This window comes from Cheilinus undulatus, linkage group 14 (genome assembly GCF_018320785.1).
Source record: "Cheilinus undulatus linkage group 14, ASM1832078v1, whole genome shotgun sequence".
In the NCBI taxonomy this organism is placed as follows: domain Eukaryota; kingdom Metazoa; phylum Chordata; class Actinopteri; order Labriformes; family Labridae; genus Cheilinus; species Cheilinus undulatus.
The window spans coordinates 47,580,609-47,597,448 of NC_054878.1; the positions used below are offsets into that span (position 1 = coordinate 47,580,609).

Here is a 16,840-nt window from a genome sequence, read left to right on the forward strand (position 1 = left end):
TTTATTATTACTATTTTTATATACGTACCCTCCCTCTTGATAAGGTGGCAATTCTTAGAGAATTATTATTATTATTATTATTATTATTATTATTATTATTATTAAAATCGTAATTATATGTATTATTATTTGTACTCTTGGACTATTTCTGTGTTTTATTATTACATTGTTATTTTCTTAAATATTAAAATAATTGTTGATGAGAGAGGGGAAATTAGAAGATATTGTTTGTGATTCTGAAGTATAAAACTACTTGTAAAGAAATAACGCAGTCACGTTAGGAACTGCTGGCTGAGGCGGAGTGATATGAATTGTGAAAAGTCGCAGTAATGTGTCCATCATCCAGTCAGAATGCTAAATCGGAACAATCTTGTTTAATTTTACCTCGATGATCAAAGAATGGATTCTATTTTAAGCACATTGTTTTTTTATTATTGTGATTTCACTTTTTGTAGTTTTACTTAAAACTGTGTTTACATTTTCCACCGCCATATAGGTTGTCGACACTTTTACTCTGAAGTGAAACCTCCGGTCGCGCGGTTGTTGCCTTCCGCGCGCTTGACAATTCGCGGCACTGAGCAGCAGTGAAGGCAGCTACACAGAGCTGATCTACTGCTTTGAGTAGCTAATGAGAAACACCATCATCCGAGGAGGATCATGGAATAAATATGGCCCACAATAGAAGCCTTTTTCTTGAAGGTAAGCTGTGACACTCTGTTCCCCTCCTCCGGCCAGTCAGCAGCCATTTTACCCGCACACAGAGCTCGGATTCCTGCCTGGCAAGGCAGACTCTGGTCCGTTGGTGTCACAAAAAAAAGGTCCAAAAATATGTAGAACCACAGCGGGTGAACTGGAGGCTAGGTGGCTAACATTAGCCACATAACACTGCCTTGCTGTTGTGTGTTATTAGGCGCAATGAGCGCTGCCAGGATGGTGACAGTGCCACTTCTTCAGGCCTGGATGAAGGACATGTCAGCCCGGCTCAAGGTGCTCTGGTTGGGGGGATTTTAAAGCTAAAACCCGGCTAGCATGCAGAGCTAGCAGCGTTAGCGTTGACGTTAGCTGAGTCTACAATGTGGTAGCTAACAGGCCTTCCTGCCCTGGCTGTGCTGTTAGCTGTCTCATAACGTTTAAACAACACATTTATATACAGAAAAGGCAAAAAAGAACAATAGGAGTTCGTCCTGAAACCAGGCTAGCATGTAAACATTTAAATCTGAAATATAAGCTGTCCAGCACCCTTAAAAAATATGTAAACAATAATACTCCCAGTGGACTGCTTTTAGTTTTTCTGGAGATCTAACGATAACTCTGCGATATTACCAGGCGATTTTATCACGATTTTTGGGGGATTTTCAAAAAAATCTATGATGTTTTAAAAATGTCCAATCTCTAGTAGTAGAGGTAAATTACAACAATTTGCTTGTATGTTTTATGTATGTCTTAGGGCTGGACAATTAATAGCAAATTAGATTAAATCACAATATAGCACACTGCAATATTCAAATCACAGACAGTGCGATATTTCTTAAACCTGAAAAGTGTCAAAATACCAGTTTGATACAATCTTTTTTCTTTTTTTATCCTTTATACCAGTGTTACTCAACCAAAGAGCCAGATAGTTGAAAAACAACTTTGCAAGAGCCACAAACTAAGAGATGAAAAGTGGCACAAACAGCTTGAAGTAGCAATAACAATAAGTTAAAGGTGCCAAAAATGGTCAAAAATGGGTAAAAAGGGGCGATAATGGGGAGGACAAGTGAAAAAAGGGTCAGAAAGTAGCAAAAATGGGTGAGAAGTGACAAAAAAACGAGTTACAGTAGACATAAAATGGTCCAAAAGTGGCAAAACTGTAAAAAAAAGGAGTGAAAGGTGACTTCTGTGAGCAAAAAGCAGTCAAAATTGGCTAAAATGGGCAAAAACTAGGAAAAAAGTGGTATTTAATGGCAAAAAGTAGCTTAAATGGGTGAAAATTCAGAGAAAAAAAGGGTGAAAAATGGGCAAAAATGGGATAAAAGTGGCAAAAAATGGGTAAAAAAGTAAGGAAAAAGTGGTATTAAATTGCAAAAGATAGCCTAAGTAGGCAAAAATGGGATGAAATTGGCAAATCATGGGTAAAAAGTTGCAAGAAAAGTTTCAAAATGAGCAAAAAAAGTAAGGCAAAGTGGTATTAAATGGCAAAAGATAGCACTAATAGGCAAAAATGGGATAAAAGTTGCAAAAATGGGGAAAAAAGTAGGAAAAAAAGTGGTTTTCAAAGGCAAAAGGTAGCTTAAATGGGTAAAAATGCAGAGGAAAAAAAAAAGGGGGGAAAGGGGCAAAAATGGGATAAAAGTGGTAAAACATGGGTAAAAGTTGCAAAAAGTGTCAAAATGGGCAAAGAAGTAAGGAAAAAGTGGTATTAAATGGCAAAAGATAGCCCTAGTAGGCAAAAATGGGCAAGAAAGTAGGGAAAATAAAGTGGTTTTCAAAGGCAAAAGGTAGCTTAAATGGGTGAAAAGTGAGAGAAAATGGTGAAGAAGAGCAACAAAGTTTCCCTTATTTAAGGTTTTCTGGGGGAAGAATATTTAAAATGAAGACATTAAAGTGCCACATGTGGCTCTAGAGGCTCATGTTGAGTATCACTGCTTTATACGTTATTCAGACCTTCAAGTATCTTCTTTATTTCATTTTATTGTTTACAAAAATCTCACATTTCTTGCTCATGCATTTAATTTTCTTTATCAAAATGTGAATAATATGAGAAATGATCATCCCCTTCAATAAAGCAATTGATATCAAAATTGCTACGAGCCAAAATGGCAGTAAGATATTTTTATTCTAAATTTAGAATAAATTAGAATTAATGGAAATGTGCAGAAATACGGACGAAATGAATGCAGAGCACGGGCAGAAGGCTCCGTCTGTATTTAACGTTGAGCATAAATGGGCCTCGAAGCGGTCGACAGCGTGGCTAAATTTCTCCAGAATGGCGTGAACAAGACATGCAACGTCCGTCGAACAATGATTTCATGTGAGGCATGCAACTGTTAACTCTGTTCAAGATTTCAGTTTCTCATCATACCTCCAGAGATCTAGGCTCCAGAGACTAGTTTTATATTTAGTATTAGGTTTTACCTTTTAAAGATGAGCAGTAGTATTCTATTCTAATTTAAGTTCAGAGATTGAAGGTCCAGGAAGTTTGTTGTAACTGAGACATTTCCAACAAAAAAGTGAATTTGTCTATATTTTAGCATGTTCTCCTCCCAAATAATTTAAAGGGATACTTCAACATTTTGGCAAATTCTCCCATTGCCATAATCCCTATAATCTTAGTAATGGGTTTGTTACCTTTAGTTGTTGGTGCAAGCTATTTTTAGATCAGCGGGGCTGAGATGCCAGCTGCTCAGCTAACACTACGGAGACATATGGTATTTCTGGCTTTCCCTCATCAAACTCATCAAATACACAATCCAAAAACTCCAAAACGCTCTCGTGGACAAGTTGTGACCTGTACATTCACCACGCTATGAAATACAGCTTGGGTGATTTTTGATATTAATCATTTAAAAGAAAAAGTTAAAAGTGTAATTGAAAAGTTCGGGAAAGTATTACAATTTTTAAAACTGGAGTTAAAATGTTGTCAGTGTCAGACTTTTACTTGCTAGTTTGGTGGTATTATCAGTGGAACAGCAAATGATGTTATTAGCCTCTTAGCGTTGAGCCTGCTTCCTCTTCTTCTCTGGTGCTTAAAGGGGACTTATGCAAAAATCACTTTTTCAGGTTTTTCTAACAAACGTATGTGCCCCTGGCCTGTCCGTAATCCCCTCAAGTACCAGAAAAATCCACTCCCTCCCCCCTCTCTTTTTTCCACCTTTCAGAAAATGTGTGCTGAAACAAGCCGTTCTCAGATTTTCCCCTCATGATGTCATGTGGGGAGTTAGCCCCTCCCCCAGGTTGGGTTGGCCCTCCTCGCTGGGAAGAAAGTTCCGCCCTCTTCTTCTTATCTTCCTCTCAGCTGCCAGCTGAGAGGAAGGTCAGGAGAGCCACATCCATTTCCTGAGAGGGGTGTGGTCAGGGACGGAGTCAGACAGCTCAGTAGCATTTAAAGCCACAGACACAGAAACAGCTCGTTGTGAGCGGGGCTGAAACAGAGGGGATTTTAGACATGACAAAAATCCAATACTGGAGTGTTTTTTCAGCAACAAACTTCACAGGCATGTTTTGGGGACCTCTGAGACCGATATAAACTTGTCTTAAAGGGGTAAAATATGTCCCCTTTAACAGCGCCACCTTCTGTTTCAGAATGTGTAGTCTTGTGAGAAAGAAAACAAACGCCTTTATTATCGGTGGATTTATCGGTTAATATGTTCTTAGGGGAATTATGTAAAATATATATGCAATATCTGCCGATAATTCATTGGTAAGGATTATTACTGTGCATCCCTAATTATTAGATAAATATATGAGAGCAAAGATGTTCTTACTTTTTGTCCTAACCCCTAAACCAAATGTTCAGCCCTGCCAGTGTCTCAAACAGCAGAGGGAATAATGATATGCTGCATATTTAGTCAGGAATGAATCCTGACGTGTGTTTTGGGTGATTTAATTGCACGTTTATTTAACAGATGAGTTGAGTGCAGCTCAGAGTGACAACAAGCTGCTTGGATCTGAACATCATGTGAGAGTCAAAGCTCTCTTTCAGCTGCACAGGCAGCACGCTCCCTGCAGCCTGTTTGGATAAATGGCGTTTCTGTGGTCAGAGCCAGCGTCACAGGTCCAGTATCATGAATTCATCCTGCAGGAAATCCACCATAGATCAAATAAACCAGTGTGTTTGGGATCTCAGTGTCCCTGTGTGAACATTATCAGAATGTTTTTGCAATCTATTTAGCTGGAAATGGATTATAAATCATGCAGAATTTAGTACTGACTCTCTAAATTAATTAAAGTGGTATGGACCAGACTTTCTTCTGCTCTGGTTTTCAGAAGCAGTATGCATTTTTTACTTATTGAAGACTATTTTTTGTTTATTTAAATTACACTTAAATTAATATCCACTCATTTTCAGACCATTTAGTCTCTATTGTGCCATCGATCAGATCAGATCAGGAGGAAAAAGCCAATTTCAGAAGCACAGACTTGTATTTTTTCTACTTTTATGAATAGAATAGATAAAACATTCCCTGTAGAGTGAGGTTAAACATATAATTACCTCCTAATTGAAACAGAGAATGAAAATAAAATTAAAAAAAAAAGAGACTATTTATTAGCTTAATGGTTTTTGGTGTCCCTGGTGTAAAGAATGAACCCTCTGCTCCTGAATCCTGCTGATTTATGCTCATTATTCTAATTATATGTTATTGCATTATGCATTATTATTGACTGTTCTTTTCTGCTTGACAGATTTCAGTTCAAATCAACAGGAAATGGGAGGCCAGGGCATGAACTACATGTAGCAGATGTTTAACCAAACTGTTGGTAGATGTTGTTTGATATGCTGAAAATTACTGGCAGGAAGCCCAGGCTTCCCTTTTGCTTGTGTGATAGAATATTTCTAATCATCCACGCTTAAGGAAAGCTGTTCATCTAGTACAGGTGCCTATGAGGCACCAGCAGGCTTGAACCGATCTACATTTTAAACTTCTTCAAAGATTTGAAAGGTTGTTAATAAAAATTAGGAGGGAGATATTCAGTTTAAGGTGTGGAATCAGAGTTGAAGAGCCCAGAGTCATCACAGCTGGGATATTTCTGTTCCTGTGTTGCTTCTCCTCCACTGTTGACATCATGGAGGCATAAAAGGGGGAAGAGATGATCCCTTTGGGATCGATAATTCACCTTCATTCAGTGTGTTATTTACAGTACGTCCATCCATTTTCTATACTGCTTGTCCAATTGGGGGTCGCGGGGGGCTGGAGCCTATCCAAGCTGTCATTGGGTGAGAGGCGGGGTCACCCTGGACTAGGGCTGGGCGATATGGACCAAAATGTATATCTCGATATATTTTAGCTATATCTCAATATTCGATATATATCTCGATATACACTGCCTGGCCAAAAAAAACGTCGCCACCTGGATTTAACTAAGCAAATAGGTACGAGCCTCCTATTGGATAATTACCGATTATCTTTCAGCTGGCAACAAGTTATTTAACCCCAGCTGATGCAATGAGTAACTTCTCATTTCTTAAACAACCATGTCGAAAGACACATCCTGTGGTCGTGGAAAAGATGATAGTCTGTTTAAGAAGGGTCAAATCATTGGCATGCAACAAGCAGAGAAAACATCTAAGGAGATGGCAGAAACTACTGAAATTGGGTTAAGAACTGTCCAACGCATTATTAAAATGTGGTCTGATGAGTCCAGATTTACCCTGTTCCAGAGTGATGGGCGCATCAGGGTAAGAAGAGAGGCAGGTGAAGTGATGCTCCCATCATGCCTAGTGCCTACTGTACAAGCCTGTGGGGGCGGGGCTATGATCTGGGGTTGCTGCAGTTGGTCAGGTCTAGGTTCAGCAACATTATGTGCCCAAAGAATGAGGTCAGCTGACTACCTGAATATACTGAATGACCAGGTTATTCCATCAATGGATTTTTTCTTCCCTAATGGCACGGGCATATTCCAAGATGACAATGCCAGGATTCATCGGGCTTAAACTGTGAAAGAGTGGTTCAGGTAGCATGAGACATCATTTTCACACATGGATTGGCCACCACAGAGTCCAGACCTTAACCCCATTGAGAATCTTTGGGATGCGCTGGAGAAGGCTTTGCACAGTTGTCAGACTCTCCCATCATCAATACAAGATCTTGGTGAAAAATTAATGCAACACTGGATGGAAATAAATCTTGTGGCATTGCAGAAGCTTATCGAAACAATGCCACAGCGAATGCGTGCTGTAATCAAAGCTAAAGGCGGTCCAACGAAATATTAGAGTGTGTGACCTTTTTTTGGTGGCGATTTTTTTTTTTGGCCAGGCAGTGTATGTCTCGATATATTTGTCCGTGAAGAAGGAATAAAACCAGATTCAGTTTTGAGTTAAATCCACATGAACTGAATACTGTCTTTATCGAACCAGTTGTATAGGTTGACATGTACATTAATTACATGAAAAGAAACTACCTGTAAATTGATAAAGAATTAAATAAATAAAATCAAGAAATAAAGTAAATATTAAAGTAATAAGTAAAGTAATAGGTAGTTATAAATAAATTTCTTCTCTGCAAAACAAAATACATATAGCTGTGCAAATAAGCAAAAGGTAAGAGAAAATACAAAACAAAAATAACATTTACTACATCTGACAAAGTAGCTTTTCTCTGAGATTAGTAGTTCTTTCTATTTAAAGTGCTTTCTCTTGTGTACAGCCCCTGAGTCCTGAACATTTACATATTTGTTTGAATAAACAACGTAAACTGATGTGAGCAGTGTAATAAATATGCATCTCTGTGTTAAGCTCACAAAACAGGAAATATGTGAGAACAAAAACTTAGGCAGGCCAGGTCCAGCTGCTCAACACCTCACAGATTCTGTGCCAGGAACACCAGCCTGCCAACAGAATCAGGCTTCAAGGATGCTCTATGGCAGGTCACCTCTTCTTTCATAGGGCTCTGCGCGGGATAGCGAAGCTTGAAGTGTGCACTGTTTTGGTGCAGGGGGTCTGTGAGGACTTCACACTTTGTGTCGTGGCACAAAGTTTAACACGCTCTCCGTACTGCACCCTGTGCCACTGCTGCAGATGATGATGGAGATTGGTCGTGCTCAGGTCTTTAGTTACGACTTGTTTTCGGCTCTCTCTACAAAAACATCAATTTGCTGATCATCTGAAGTCTTAAAACCAAACCATCTCCAAATGATAGAGCCACTATTTTTCTTCTTACCGACTAACTCTTCGACTCGTTTTGTTAGCGGTCTCCATGTTGTCTCTGTGGTTGTGGTGAGAGGGGGAGGGGGTAGGTCCTTGAGTTTCGTGAGGTCTCAGTCTATTCAAACTATCATTATTCTCAGCATTTGATAACCAAGGAATTTGATAGCAATTATGTATTATTATCTCAATATTGTCCCGTATAATCACAATTGCACATTATTACCAAATCGTGCAGCACTAATTGAACTGCTAATTTCCCATAGTTAAGCCTACAAAGAGTCGCTGCTTTCATTTGGAATAAACTCTTTTTTTTATATATATATATTGCAAAATAAAAGCTACTGCAAATCCATTTTTTCCCAGTATAATTTGTCGCTAAAGCAGGTACCTGTCTGTCGTAAATCTGGTGCTCACATAAAAAAATATCTTAAACAGGCTTTTGTGCATTAGTTAGCAAAAATCTGTGTAATTTATTTCAATTAACACTAATTTCACAGTAATCTAAAAAGCCCAGATAGGTCTGCATCATGCTAAATCATCCACAGCAACACTGTTGAATATCTTTTTCTTGTAGATCGGTGATAACGCGAGGCTCTGGAACCACATGTGGCTCTTCTGTGATGATTTGTGGCTCGTTTATGTCTTAATCTGAAATATTTTTCCCCCAGAAAACCTTAAAAAAGCTCTGCTTTCACCTCAGATATTATCCATTACGAGTTACATTAATCAGTTTGTTTCCCACTCTTCTACAGTTAGCTTTAATTGTCAATCTTCTTTTTTTTGTCTGTTTATTTCCATTGCCCTTACTTGCATTTTTACCATTTTTCCCTTTTTTGCCACTTTTAATCCATTTGTGTTTGCCACTTCTTTTTGCCCCTTTTCTCCAGTTTTTGCCTCTTTTATTCTACTTTTTGCTATTTGCAATTTTTTTCCCTTTTTTTTTTTGCCATTTTTTGCTCCTTCCGGGACAGTTATCCATTGCAAGTCACATTAATCAGTTTGTTTCCCACTCTTACACAGTGGGCTTTAATTGTCAACCTCTATTTTTGTCTTCATATTCACATTGCCCTTATTTGGTGCTACTTTAATTCAATTTTTACTGCTTTAAGCCCATTTTTACCTTTTTATCGAGCTTTTTGCAATTTTTTGCCCCCTTTTTGCCCAATTAAGATACCTTTTTCAATTAAATGCCACTAATTTCCTATTTTGTCACTCTTTCATGCTTTTTTGCCCATTTTCCTCACCTTTTTGTCTGATTTTTGCCCATGTTAATCACTTGTCACTCATTTTTCTTCAGGTTTTTGCCACTTTTGGACCATTTTTGTCACTTTTTTCCCAGTGTTTGCAGCTTCAAGCCAATTTTTGCCGCTTCTTTTTGCCACTTGTCCCCATTTTCAACACTTTCATCTTGCTTTTTGCAATTTATTGCCACTTCTTGCCCATTTAGGCTGCTTTTTTCCATTGAATGACGCTTTATTCCCCATTGTTGCCACTTTTGCCACTTTTGGTCTGTTTTCACTAATTTTTTGCCACGTTTTTACACTTTTTTGACCATTTTGCCACTTTATTTTTTCTTTTGCCACTTTAACCCATTTTCACCACTTTTCACCACTTAGATTGTGGCTCTTGTAAAGGTATTTTTCAACAGTTTTTCTCTTTGGTTGAGCTGGGTTGAGTAACACTGATCTAGATTATGTTTAGTCAGAGCTAACTAGAGTCAAACTCCTTGTATGATTCTGAATAATACGAGGATTATTTGTAAAAGTGCTGAAAATGTGCGCACATGTTTTCTACCTACTCTCATGTCACAGATCACCACATTTGTTATGGTGTTATTGATCCTTATTTGCATTAAAACAACGCAGATTTGATGCATCCTGGTGAACTAAATTAATCTGCATCTAAATGCTTCCCTCTAAATCTGATCAACCTCCTCTTTAGTGACATGAGTGTAATTTTGGTGCTTTTGCATGCTCATATGTGCAGGATTGGGATTCTACTTGTTTCATATGTTTTATCCCTGATTTGTTATGATGATCCTTGAAGCTGTGTGCTACCTGCATGGTTATTTAAACTACTGCCTGTCCTGGTCCTTGCACTGATGGTGTGCTCTGGTTTATTCAAGCTTTGGATAGGTCAGAGACGAGGCGAGATGGAGGGTACAAGCACAACTGGAGCTTTTCTCACTCTGATGACAGTGAAGAGGAAAGGAGACATGAGTAAGCACTTCTCCGGCCCTCGTTTGTTTTCAGCACCAGCGGCGCTGACTGCACTGCATCACTTTTTCAGCACACAGCTCTGCCTCCACACAGGAAAAGACCCCAGTGACACCTCCTGCTGATGAGCAGGCTATTCCAGTCTCTGATGATGTACTCAGCAGCCTTTTTAGCACAGTGATACAGCGCTCGCTGCTCGCATTGAATAAGCCTCTTCTGTTTTATAATCATAGAGGAAAATTGACAAGAGACAAATGGCCATAACCTGCTGGAAATAAGGCATCCTTTTAAAACTTTAAACTCAAGCCCATCCCAGTTTAAGGCCCATTCTCTTCTACCAGTCTGGATAACTGCAGACCTTAATGAGGAAATTGGTGGTAAATTTATGGTTTTTGCTGTCATTATTTAGTGTTGCAGTAGTTAGGGGATCAAAATGAAGAGGAAAAAAACAGCAAGACATGAAAAAAGAACATCTGCCCAGAAATAATGAATATTCTTTCTGGAGTAATTTTACACAGTGAAGATGAGAAAGAAAATGTTTTAGTTTGTTAGAGCTGAAATGATACCAAAATTTTGATTTAAGACTAGGGTTGGTCAATCAATCGCTAATTGGATTAAGTCCAGTATGGCCTGCTGCAATTTCAGATCAACCAAGGTGAAAAATTTGTGTCCAAATGCCCGTTTAAAACTTTCAGTTCAGCCTCCTCCAGTTTTTAAAACCCATATTTTAGTGTCTAACGCTCAACCTGTGATGGTTTGTAGTTCTTTTATGTCTTAATTTGAAACATTATTCTCCCAGAAGACCTTAAAAAGGAAAATTTTACCTCAGAAATCATCCATTGCAAGTCACATTAATCAGTTTGTTTCCCACATTTACACAGTAGGCTTTAATTGTCAACCCCTTTTTTTTTGTCTGCATATTTCCATTGCCCTTATTTGCAATTTTTTGCTACTTTGATTCCATTTTTATTGCTTTTAGCCCATTTTTGACACTTTAATCGAACTTTTTGCAATTTTTTGCCCCTTTTTTTTTGCCACTTTTTGCTCAGTTAAGCTGCTTTTTGCAATTAAATGCCACTGATTTCCTACTTTGTCACTCTTTCATACTTTTTGCCCAATTTCCCCACCTTTTTGTCTGATTTTTGCCCATGTTAGTCACTTTTCACTCATTTTTCTCCAGGTTTTTTCCATTTTTGGACCATTTTTCGCCACCTGTTACTCATTTTTTTGCTATTTTTCTCCCAGTGTTTGCAGCTTTAAGCCCATTTATTCCACTTCTTTTGGTCACTTTTCTCCCATTTATGCTGCCTTTTTCAATTAAATGCCACTTTTTGTCAGTGTATCCCACTTTTTAAAATTTTTGCCCATTTTAGTCACTTTTCACTCTTTTTTTCTCCAGGTTTTTGCCACTTTTGTACTGTTTTTGCCACCTTAAGCCCATTTTTGCCTACTTCTGCCCTTTTTTGCCATTTTTCTCCTAGTGTTTGCTGCTTTAAGCCCATTTTTGCCGCTTCTTTTCATCACTTTACTCCCGTTTTTGGAACTTTTATCCTGCTTTTTACCATTTTTTGCCCCTTTTCGCCCTTTTAACCTGCCTTTTTTAATTCAATGCCACTTTTTGCCCATTTTCCCCACCTTTTTGTCTGAATTTTTCCCATTTCAGTCACTTTGCACTCATTTTTTGCAATGCTTTTGCCACTTTTAACTCATTATTTGGTCACTTCCCACCCATTTTTGCTACTTTTCTTCCAGTGTTTGCTGCTTTCTTACCATTTTTGCCACATTTAACTTATTTTAATTGCCACTTTTCACCACTTAGTTTGTGGCTCTTGCAAATTTAATTTTCAACAGTTTGGCTTTTTGGTTGAGCAGGGTTGAGTAACACTGGTCTAACAGGACTGTGAGGATACCATATTTTTAAACTTTGCTGCTCTAGTTTGAATAATGTTATTATTACCACTTGGACAAAAACAGAAGACCAGCTTCTGAGTGATTTCTTCTCCTTCACACAGATCAATTTGCACACGTATGAAATGGTGCAGAAGCATTTGTATAATTTATTGCTGGCTATCCAACAGCACATTTTAGGCTTGTTCATTTCATCACTAAAAATAAGTCTACACATAGGCTACAGCATGGACACAGGCATATTAGGTCATATGACAGAACGATTGAAAACAATCATGTTCACACAGAGTGTAGACTCTCCAGTCTGATTGTTCTGTTTCTATGTTCTCAGTGCGAGCGTGGTGAGCATGGAGGAGATGGACCGGGAGCCGCCCACCTCCCCCGAGGAGAAAAAGGTAAACATCTTTACCTGAACTCAGTGCTCCCTTTCATCCTTTCACTCCTGTGTTTTTTATCTTTTTTAACCCTTAATGAACCGCAGCAGGGCTCTCCAACCAGCACAGAGGCTGGCACCCACAGAACCCAAGCAGAAATGTTGATTAAATCATATGTCCTACTGCAGAAGGTTCAATATATCATTCATCTGAAATGTGTTAAAGTACCAGTTTAAGGCTTTTATTGCAGTGGGGATGTTATTTTTGTATGTTCTTCTTTCTAATGAGTAAAATAATCACACTCTGATGTTTTTTTCAGAATCATAGTTTAATCTGCTGAATATTGTGCTGGTTTTAATGTAGAATAATTTATTGCTTCTGTTTGTTGAAAAATATGAATATAAATATGTTTTTGTCCTCCAGACTCCCACTCTTAGGCACTTCTCAGATCCTATGAGAACGTATGGAAACCGGACAAATAATCACATGAGGGCTCTGAACAGACTGGCTCCCAAACGGCCCAGGTAAGCTGAGCTTCTACAAACTCTGCTGGTGTGTCGCAGGATTTCTTCACAGCTTTAAGAGGCTAAGATATCATATTTTTACTCTGTATTGATCAAAATGTTTAGGGATTAATTCTTGATACTGTGGTGAACCTTTAGCAGGCGTGACTGTGCAGGGAGCTTTCAGGACCTGAAGGGATTGAAGAAATTTTTCCATTTTCCCCTGTTTCCTTGTTTTTTAATTGGTCTTTTCAGCAGCAAGCCTTGTTTTGTTGTGTACTGTATACTGTACATCAGGGGTCATCAGCTACATTTGCACAAGGGCCAGATTTAGTCTTGACAGAGACTCTGGGGGCTGGACTTTCAAATAGAAAAAATTGAATGAAAAATTTTGGCCTAATTAACAGATAAATGCACTAGTAATTGTGTTTTTTTTTTTCAAATCCCAGAGAATGGGCCCTCCCCACTTGGGATTTAGCACCAATATTAACTCATATTTTTATACTTTTACTACTTAATTTGGCCATTTCTGCAACTTTTTTGCCTTATTAACCCAGTTTGATAATTTTTGCCACTTTTAAACCAAGTTTTGCCACTTTTTGCTCCTTTGGCAACTCTTTGACCCCTCTTAGCCGCTCTCCTGCCAATTATTTCCCCTCTGTACCACTCTTGAAACCATTTTCACTACTTTGCTGGACTATTTTTGCTATATTTTTGCCCCTTTTTGCCTCTCTAACTCAATTCTTGCCATTATTTTACCCATATTTACTCCTTTCCCTTAATGTTTAATCACCTTTTGCCACTCTTTTATTCATTCTTGCCACTTTTTAAATCTCTTTTTCTATTCCTTTTTGTCTAGCATTTTTGCTTCTTTGAACCAATTTTTAAAAATGTTCCCCTTTTTTCCTGTTTTACCATTTTAACCTCTTTTCACAACTTTTCCTGCCCATTTGTGTCCCTTTTTGCCACTCTAACCCTTTTTCACCACTTTATCTGGCCATTTTTTACATTTCCATCAGTTTTAACCCATTTTTAAAAAATATATCTTTAAAATATTTACGCTTTTGGTGGATTTAACCGCCGCAGAAATTTAAAACCCAAATATATCTTAAAACCACAGCATCCTCTTTTCCTCCTTTTCTGAATTTAATGATCTTCTGGGGGCCGAATAGGAAGCCTTGGGGGGGCTTGATGTGGCCCGCGGGCCGCCAGTTTATGATCAGTGCTGTACATGCTATGAAAAGGGCTGTGTAGTTTCATGACATTACATTTTTGGATTAAAAACAAGTTAGACATAAATAACTGCAGTTCTCTTAAACCAGTGGTTCTCAACCTTGGGGCCGGGACCCCTTTGGCGGTCCCTTTGGGGGTCTCCAGATGCTTTTAAAGAACTAAGAGAGATTTTTTTGATTACACTGTTGCCACTTTTCAGCAATTTTACCAAATTTTAACCCGCTTTCATCACTTTTTTGCCAATACTAGTATGTTTTTGCCACTTAAAACCTATTTTTGTCTATTTTACACCTTTCCATCACTTTTTTCTGCGTGTTTTAGCCAGTTTTAAACCAATTTTTTGCCACTTTCTACCTATTGTTGCCTCTGTTGACCCATTATTGCCTCTGTCAACCCTTTTTACACTCCTTTTCTGCCTATTTAAACCACAGTCACACAATTTTTCCAGTTAATATCAATTTTTCATTCCATTCCATTCCCCCTAATTTCCAACAATTTTTTGCACTTTATAGCCATTTCAGCCACTTTTTAATCCATTTTACCACTTTCTGTGTCCATTCTTGTCACTTTAACCCATTTTTGGTTATTTTTTAGCCACTTTTATCTAATTTTTGCCACTCTTAACTCATTTATGTTCTTTAAAAATCCAATTTCACCACCTTTTCCCCATTTTTGCTATTATTAACCAGTTTAAGCAATTTAAAACCCATTTGAGTTATGTTTTTACCAAAAGTTTTGTTCATTTAAAGAAGGCTAAATGAATAAATTCATGTATTTGTTTCTTTGATGAGAGTGGTTATTATTCAGGTCAAATATAAAATGTGGTTTTCACAGCTTAACTTCACAGTGGACCATGGTTTTGCTGACCCCTAGTTTGGCTGGGTCCCACAAACCTCCTCCTTTGTCCCCCCTTATGGACAGCCTTGTTTGCCTGTTCTTGAATGTTCTGGCTGTTCAACCACCTCCAGGTACAGCGGGGGTCCCGGTCTCTGCCCCCTTTATTTTAGGGGTCGTGGACTGAAAAGTTTGATAACCACTGTCTTAAACTTTCATAAAGAGCCATGAGACTGAGTCTTCCTTTTCTCATCTCCCTCCTGCAGCGAGGGTCCTCTCACAGTAGCAACTTCGCCCCCCATGCCCAACAGAACCAACTACTTCATCATCAGACCTGCGCCGTCACAAGGAATTGTTTTACAAGGACGACACTTCCAGCACGCACAGATGCCCTCTACAATAAGGAAGCCAGTCCAAAGGTGAAAAAAAAGTTCATTTTTATGCTGCTTCCTGTTGTTGAAGATTATTTTTAACAAAGGGAGGGAAAGCGCTCTGATTCTCTGAGTTTTGAAGCTGAGATGTAAACAGAAAAGAGGATGTTGCCATGGATTCAGTGAGTCACGCTGTGGGCTGGTTTTTCTCAGATAAATGTATTTACATTTTGGCAAACTTGCTTCATTTAAAGTAAGCCAAATACGCTGATCATCCGTCTCTAAATCCAAGGCTGAGCTTTAAACAATGACTGTTATCGTTGGATTATTGTCAAACCACAGAAAACCTTGAATGAAGAATTTAGAATCCTGGAGTAATAGAGAGCAGCTTTTCCTTTCCATTATCTTGAGTTGATTAAAGGGTCATCATAGCCGATCATGTGTCCATGACAGTAAAGAATGACAGAGGACAGATGAGATGATCGTCTTCTCTTTGTTTTTTTTTGTTTTTTTTTTTAAAGCAGCCTTGATTTGAAGGAAAGGTAAGGATTTGTTCATCAGATCTCACCTCATGCTTCATTTTTTGTCCTGGAATATCAACATTCAACATCATCTCTGTTTACATGTTCTGTGTGGATTCATTAACTCAACATGTTTGCTGGTAAATGCAGCTTTGGCATGACAGTGACAACAGAAGTGTCAGTAAAACTGAGGGTACATTCCAGTAGTTCTTTGTCCTTAGAAAGGTTCCTAACTGAGTGAAAGGACCCGGAAATGTTTGAGTGTCGGCCATGAAAAAGGCTGTTTGAATTCACTAAATCAGGAGTTCTCAGCATTAGGGTCGCGAGACACTGAGAGAGGGTCTCCAGATGCCTTAAAAGAACCAAGAACATTTCTGAATCACACTGTTGCCACTTAACACTGTTTTTAAGCCATTTTAAATCACTTTTTACCACCAATTTTGCCAATTATAACACAGCTTTGCTACTTAAAACCCATTTTTTGACCATTTTAAACCTTATCCACCACTATGTTTTGCCTATTTTTGCCACTTCTAAACCAAATCTTGCCACTCTCTGCCTGTTGTTGGGTCTGTTGACAAGGGGTTAGTATTGGCAAGAACCTCACGATACAATATGCATCACGATACTTGGGTCACGATACGATAGTATCACGATATATCAGGATATCATGATATAGTGATATATTTCGATATTCTACACAGTTAACTAAGAAAAATATAGAGATGATGTATATGTAAATCACACAATACATCGGTGGTGTTCCCGTTATATTTCATGGCAGCAAGGCAGAGCTTGCAAACAGCATTTCCTTTCTCTTACTCACTGTTTGTGCTCCCCATTTTAACTTTGAAGCCTAAATGCTTCCATACGTCTATTTTGAATTGTGCAGGTGTTATTTTGTAAGCCATGTGGAGGTGTGGAAGTCGTATTTTACTAACAACTCGGCTAAAATATGAGTTTTTACTTTTTACAAAAAAATCGATATTAACAGTTGAAGTATCGATATTGTATCGGATGTCAAAGTATCTCGA

General features: G+C 38.3%; 1 protein-coding gene across 4 annotated transcripts in view; it reads left to right on the forward strand.

Annotated features, from left to right (window-relative positions):
• Positions 1-565: 565 nt before the first annotated feature.
• senp6a (SUMO specific peptidase 6a) overlaps positions 566-16,840 on the forward strand; it is a 40,483-nt gene continuing 24,208 nt past the window's right edge. For 3 of the 4 annotated variants that reach the window (XR_005992862.1, XM_041805664.1, XM_041805663.1), the window contains exons 1-5: positions 566-699; positions 9,972-10,065; positions 12,302-12,365; positions 12,768-12,868; positions 15,181-15,333. Coding sequence is in view for 3 of the 4 variants with exons in the window: in XM_041805664.1 (XP_041661598.1) it covers positions 669-699; positions 9,972-10,065; positions 12,302-12,365; positions 12,768-12,868; positions 15,181-15,333 (443 nt within the window). In the remaining variant the exon portion in view is untranslated. The remainder of the gene's footprint in view (positions 700-9,971; positions 10,066-12,301; positions 12,366-12,767; positions 12,869-15,180; positions 15,334-16,840) is intronic. The other variant, XM_041805665.1, reaches the window with a different exon arrangement.